The following is a 7,454-nucleotide window of genomic DNA, read 5'->3' on the forward strand; positions in this document are numbered from 1 at the left end:
TATTCATTTTACAGAAATTTAACTCTACACTCCTACAATGTAAAAACTCTATATTCTATTACAGGGCAAAAACTCAAAAACTCTATATTCCTATTACACTGAAAAAACTCTATAACTCTTTATTATATAGTCTATTTATAGGCCCGGAGCTAACTATGTATCTGAGCAGGAAAAACATTAGCCAAGCCTATCGCAGGATTATTTTCTAAACATTTCGATGTTTTACAAACAGCGAAAGGAAAACACGGAAGCTATAACGTAATCTGGACATTTTTTTTTATTTTTCCACGACAGAAGTTCGTTAATGAAAGTAGTATCATCATGCTGCCTTCGGTGTCTTATTCATTAAATCCTGACTATATAATAAAACAAATATGGACTCTTTCGATGGTGAATATGGTTTGTTATTCACCAGAAAAATATCAATATTGATCTCGGCTTCGCTTCGGTCAATACTGATATTTTTCTGGTGAATAACAAACCATATTCACCATCGAAATAGTGAATAATTGTATATTATATAAATAGTGCACGTTTTTGAGGGTAACAGTTGAAATTGACACCCCAAGGAAAACCATTGTCAACCGACGCGTCAGCGGAGGTTGACAATGGTTTTCCGAGGGGTGTCAATTTCAACTGTTACCCTCAAAAACGTGCACTATTTATTTTATTATACTGAATGTCTTATTGATTTCGGATGTCAAAAGAAAAATTCGGAGATCGTTGAGTTCACGCTTAGAAAGCTTTCAGACTCCCCGCTTCTATTTTTCTCAATAAGAAAGCTTCGGAAAAGATTTACCAACCTTTTTATTGTTTGTTTGCTACTCAAAAAGTCCTTTATCGTCTAAAGTTTGCATTCGCAAGGATGTTTCGTCTGTCGTTTGTTGTTTTCAAGTAAGCTACATCGGACGCAAGCTTTTATTGACGTCGTTTATTCGGCTTCTTTCAAACGCACAACTGACGCTTTGAGAATTCTACGGTGAACCGTACGCGCATGATTTGAACGCATGTGATATTTTCGTAATGTTACCCGTTGTTAAGTGTGTTGCTAACGCTGAGGGTAACATTACGGATTGTTAAATGCGTGTAAACCAATCAGATATTAGTATTTAACATGAAAGTATAATAATATTATATAGTCTATTTATAGTCCCGGAGCCAACTGTGTATCTGAGCAGGAAAAACATTAGCCAAGCCTATCGCAGGATTATTTTCTAAACATTTCGATGTTTTACAAACAGCGAAAGGAAAACACGGAAGCTATAACTTGTAATCTGGACATTTTTTTTTATTTTTCCACGACAGAAGTTCGTAAATGAAAGTAGTATCATCATGCTGCCTTCAATGTCTTATTTATTCAAATCCGGGCTATATAATAAAACAATTATGGACTCTTTCGGTGGAGAATATGGTTTGTTATTCACCAGAAAAATATCAATATTGGCGAAGCCTCGGTCAATATTGATATTTTTCTGGTGAATAACAAACCATATTCTCCACCGAAAGAGTCCATAATTGTATAATATTCCTATTACAGAGTAAAAACTCCTATAATTATCCCACTACTAATTAAAAGCTAACTATTCCTATTACAAAGTAAAAATAAATACGTCTATACAAAGCAAAAACTCTAGTCTACTACAAAGTAAAGAGCTCTATAGAATCAATTCAAAGTTAAAAACATGTATTCCCATTACAATGTAAAATTCTAAATTCTTATTACAAAGTAAAAACTTCATATTCTTATTACAAAATAAAAACTCTATATAATGATTTTTTTTTTAAAGTTGAGGAGATACTAAGTAAAGTGAGATGAAAGCCTTTCTACAGTACGAAAATTTTTTATTGACAATAGCCTTTAAGGACCGCGATGTCAATTTACCCATAATGTTCATTATTCTTATTCTAACCGTCATGTCTCATATTACCTTCGGCGTGCTAGGCTCCTTAATGCTAAAGATGTTTGCTGCAATAGTTTTTAAGACTTAACAGAACTACATAATAATCTTTGTTAGTAAAGTTTACACGTACAGTGAACCAGTCCGTAATTTTGTAATTAAAGAAAACCCAAGCACTTACTTTGAATGTCGAGACACATGGCCTTTGTGGAAAACAAAGTTTTTATAGATATCTATTACAAACTAAGTAATAAATACAGGGTTTTTTTGGCATATCCAGTGGAGCATACTTTACAATACCCTTATCAGCTTCCCGAGGCTGATACGGATCCTGCAGTGCTGATATAGTTCTAACTGCAATCGCACCCCCTTGTCGATTAAACCGTGGAAAGACACAACGATTTTAGGTCCCCTGAGTCAGGTGACCTATAGCTACCTTTTTTTTTTGCCCGTCGTCGTCCGTCGTGCATTAACATTCGAACATTTTTTTGCTTATCATGAACTACTGAACCATTTCCGACCAATATTGGCTTGTAGCATCAAAAGGTGAACGGGAACAAGATTTTTAATATTCATGGCCCCCTGGAGCCTGAAGGATGAGCTCAAACCATCAAAATTAAAGCAATTTTCAAAAGTCTTCTTCTTTACTCTTGGACATTAAGCAGTCAAACTGTTTGCATAGATATGATGATGAGAAAGAGTACCTCTTCCAAAATTGTGAAATTGGTGACCCCTGAGTCAGGGTTTCTGATTTTGCGGGAGGGGGCTCTATTGGTCATACAGTGAAAATTCATGAATTCCTTGAAAATTTTCTTTGCTCCTGTGTAATTAGAATACAATCTAAATGCATAGTTATGATGAGCGAGGGTGCCTCAAAATTGTGAAATCCAACGCCCCTTAGTAGGTGTTCCAGAGTAAATGTGGGCCTGTAAGGGTGGGACCAAACGGTAAGAATGCATTTATTTATTCTTTGAAAATCTTCTTTTCTGCTACTAAATATTAAGCAGACTAACTAAATGCAGAGTTATAATGAGCATGAGTATTTCTTTCAAAATCATGAAATTCATGGTTTCTGGATCTGGGATTTTGGTGTTAGAATGGGACTCTATTACTTATAAGGTGAAAATGGATTTAATATTTTGAAAATCTTCTGTCTCTGAGAATTCCGCAAACAATGTGTTGTGATTATAAAGAGTGATTCTTCCAAAATTGTGAAATTCATAGTCCCTGGGTCTGGAGTCTGGTGTTAGGATGGTACTCTATTGGTCGTAAGTGAAAATGATTTTTTTTTAAATCTTCTTCTCTGCTTCTTGGTACTAGTATTTAGCAGACAAACTAAGAGGATGGTTATGATAAGCAAAGGTGCCTCTTTGAAAATTGTGAAATTCATGACCACTGGGTCAAAAGTTTTGGGGTTAGGGTGATCATACACTAGAAGTGAACATACATTGATTCCTTGAACATCTTCTCTGCTCCAGAGTATTAAGCAGACAAACTAAGTGTATATGTATGGTGAGCAAAGGTGCCTCTTCCAAAATCGTGAAATAAATGGCCCCTAGATTAGGGGTCCAGGTGTTATATTTTTTAGTATTTAGCAGCCAAATTAAGTGCATGGTTATGATGAGAAAGAATGCTTCTTCCAAAATTGTGAAATACATGGACCCTTAGACACGGCCTCTGGAGTCACGCTTTATTATGATCATATATGGAATAATAACCCTGCTTTTAGGAAAGTTATCCCCTTCGTTGTTCACTTATAATAATTAATTTAAGTAATGTAATTAATAGATAAATTGAATTAAAGAATATTATACGAATATTTAATGTGTAATTTTAAAAGTACTTAATAGTTTTTAATAGTCAGGTAGACTTAATAAATAACAGATGAATGAAAATGAGACAAAATGAGAAAAAAATGTCTTATATATATGTACATAAAGTATTTTCCAAAAACCAAGAGAGACCAATATGGTGTGGCTATTGTGCTGTGCGTACTCTATGAATGTTGTGTTTTATGCAATAACACTATTGTCATGAAAGAGGAATATAAGATAAGTATCTCAAATAGCCCCTTAAAATGAATATCTTAATTTTACTTTATATAAAGCTCTAATTTGCACGGCTATACATGTGACCTTTATTGGTAATTTTCAATTTGATCAAAATGACATTAATTTAGAAATATGACATCATTAAACTCACGTTTTCCTGCCAGTTTAGTGTATTTTGTATAAAACTGCTTATTTTCAAGCAGTTTTTCTTCCAGGAAATATTGAACGCAGACTTGAACAAACTTAATATTTTTACCAAAGATGTATCTATACAAGACTAATTACCGACAGAAAAATTTTGCATGTTCGAAGCTGCGCTCTATGTTTCCCATAAGAAAATCGTCAAGAAAAAGACCATTTTTGTCTTATTTTGGTTAGATTGCAAAAATAGCATCATTTCTGACGTCATTTATAGCCTGTGAGTGCATATAAATGTAAAAAAAAAATGTATTGGAAATATTTCCAATGTAATTTCTTCTACAAAATAAAATCAATTATACATATATGAATATCATTCTAAAATGTTGATTTTAAGGGGGCCAAATTTGACTCTTATCATATATAGTTCTTTTTGGTGATAAAATAGAGTGTAGAAAGCACTGGTATACAGGCAAGTTAAATGGTAAAGTTTTCTCAAAGTTTACGCGAAACTTTGGCCAACAAGGAAAAATACATTAAGTATTCTAAGTACTTAGTATTTTTCTTTACCGAAGTATCAAATTTACAGACTAAAACACTTGCAGCAACGAAAAATTATGTTTGTGACTTTCTTTTATAATAATTTGACGATAGAAAATCTACTATTTAATTTTAGGGTGGTATGTCAGGAAGAGTTGGTTCTCTTCGTCAGTCATCAAGAGCCTCGTTTTCAAACAGGGGAAGCTCCTCAAATAGGCGGGTCCCCGTGATAAGTTCGGCGGAGCTGCGCGCCATCTATCGGGCTCGGGAAATCAGAAGACAGCAGAGACTCCTAGAACAACAGAAGCAGCTCGCACAGTTGTCTCAGCTACACAGCAACCGAGGATCCCAACAAAACTTACTATCTCAGCTCTTAACACCGCAACAACAGCAACCTCAGCCACAATCGCAACAGCAAATAGCAGTTTCCAACGATTTACTGCAAAAATTGTTGCTGACGGCAATTTTAGGAAACGATTTGAATACTGCTGCAAGTAGAGCACAGGGGCAAACACAACAGCAATCTGCAAATTCTGTATCCGGAAATAATGCTGCAGCAAAAACTGCACAAAATACTAATAATAATCCAGTTGTTATAGAAGCAAACGGAAATATCCGGCTTTCAGAGGTCAAAAAGCCAAACGGACAGACACATATTGTAATTGACACCTCTAACATGGGGGTCGCTGGTCCGTTGACTGTTACCTTAAAACCTGGTGAAGACCCTCCCGAACCGGAAATAAAACTTCCATTTGGCCACCGGAAGTGAGGTCGTTCGCTAGCCCTGGTGTTAAACGCAGAGATTACGCATTCTCAGGGATAAAGTGCCTTCGTCATTTGTCATTATGGTTTTGACGAATTTTAGACTTGGGACGCTCTCACGATGGTTGACTCTACAATTATTCTATTACTCACTAGAGTACCAAGTCTTGGGCCTTTTCTTTCAAAACATTTGCTGAATAATTTGCAATGAAATGTTTTTGATGAACACTGCTTGTTATGAATAAATATTAATATGTATTTTTTTAAGTACTTGCTCTAATGTTAACGATCTAACAGTGCTGTAACTTGAGTTTGAATTGGATGTTGAAAAAATCTTTAAAATCGATTTCTTTCCAGTTTGTTACGAATATGAAAGATATATTGGAATATTTGTATGAGTTAATTATTTTTAATGCGTTAATCTATTATATATATAATATCTTAGGGAGTCCTGTTTATAATTTAACCTGTGCAGACTATGTGTTTCTGTGTGCCCTCCATTCTATCTGTTCTACGTGAACAAGAGCTGATTTCTGTTGCATCATTAACTGAACAAATGGGTTATAATGACCATTGATTATTTGAAGAGATAGTTTGGTCAAGTTTCATCAAAAGCTCAGAAATCTGGATATTGATAACAAACAAAGATATGGCGAAACATTTCAACTCTTTAGGAAACTAAGATATAAAACTAAATTTCACGAATCGAAAACATGCTCTGACGAGACATCAACACATGCTTCGATGAAAGATTGATGTGGCTTAAGTTTTTAAAAGAATACCACCCCTAATGAATTTTGCCTGCTTTTAATTATGTTGTGCCGGTATTACTACATGTTGATTTAAGAGTTTGGTTGAATTGCAATTTTTTTTTTTCAAAATTACGTATCTTTAAAAACAAGATGCGTTTGTGTAACACTGATGCCCCCGTATGACAGCTCAAGTCCAAGATTAATGTTTTTCACTTGTAGATCAAACTCCTAGGTCAACAGTTCAAAAATGTTGGAACCCAAGGAAGCTCTTTTCACAAGGAATACAAATGTGAAATATGAAAGCCCACCAACCATTTAGAAAATACGGGCAAGTTTAAAGTTTTTTCAAAAGTAGGGCATATTCCAAGATCAAGGTCACAAGGTCCAAAATATGGGAACCAAAGGATAGATCCTGCCATAAGGAATCTTTAAGTGAAATATGAAATCTCTAGCACGAACTGTACAAAATTTATAGACAAAGTTATAGACAAGGTTAATGGGTTTTTTTTTCGATTGCACATCAAACTTCAAGGTCATGAGGTAAATGTGAGTTCCCAAAAAAGATCTTGCCAAAGGGAATCCATGTGATATATGAAAGCCCTTGCACCCGCCGTTCCAAAGTTGAACTAAAATTAAAGTCAAGTTGAGGCCAAACTCAAAGGTCAAGACCAAATGCATGGTAAAAAAATATTGGTATCAAAAAGAAAGGTCTAGCTCCTACCATTAAAAAGTTATGGCCAAGGTTAAACTTTAATTTGTAGTTTTTTAAAAGTAGGGCAAACTCCAAGGTCAAGAGGTCAAATATGTTGGTACCCAAAGGAAGGTCTTGTCACAAGGAATACACATGTGAAACATGATAGCCCTTAGCCCAACCATTTAAAAATTATGGGCAAGGTTAAAGTTTTTGCGGACAAACAGACGGACGGACGGACGGACCAAAACAATATCCACCCCAAATCTTCGATTACGGGGACATAAAAATTATGGAGTTGTCATCCAAAAGAACAATAAATTTTACTGATATTATCATTTTAAGAATTAACCTAATTCATGATGAGTTGTAGGCAATCACAGGAAACATTACAGATTTTATTTTAGCACCAAACAGTCTGTGTCTAAGGAATAAGATTTCTGGGGGTACGGTTACATTGATATGTATACATTTACAGTGTATATACAGTTTATAAATATAGTTTACCCTAATTGCCGCAAGATATTATTTCCTAACCAAGAAAACATCATGTACACGACACAGATTTACACGGTAATTAAAAATCAACTTTTAAAATTCTTGTTGACAAAAAAATTAATTA

At 34.6% G+C, this 7,454-nt stretch overlaps 1 protein-coding gene across 1 annotated transcript in view; it reads left to right on the top strand.

Annotated features, from left to right (window-relative positions):
- Positions 1 to 5,683, top strand: part of LOC133193464 (uncharacterized) — a 25,183-nt gene extending 19,500 nt beyond the window's left edge. Inside the window, exon 3 of the mRNA XM_061329419.1 lies at positions 4,764 to 5,683. Coding sequence (XP_061185403.1) covers positions 4,764 to 5,396 — 633 coding nt within the window. The 3' untranslated portion in view covers positions 5,397 to 5,683. The remainder of the gene's footprint in view (positions 1 to 4,763) is intronic.
- The last annotated feature ends 1,771 nt before the right edge of the window (positions 5,684 to 7,454 follow it).

Source organism: Saccostrea echinata, unplaced genomic scaffold (genome assembly GCF_033153115.1).
Source record: "Saccostrea echinata isolate AGI-Se365-2 ecotype Australia unplaced genomic scaffold, CSIRO_AGI_Sech_v1 ptg000027l, whole genome shotgun sequence".
In the NCBI taxonomy this organism is placed as follows: domain Eukaryota; kingdom Metazoa; phylum Mollusca; class Bivalvia; order Ostreida; family Ostreidae; genus Saccostrea; species Saccostrea echinata.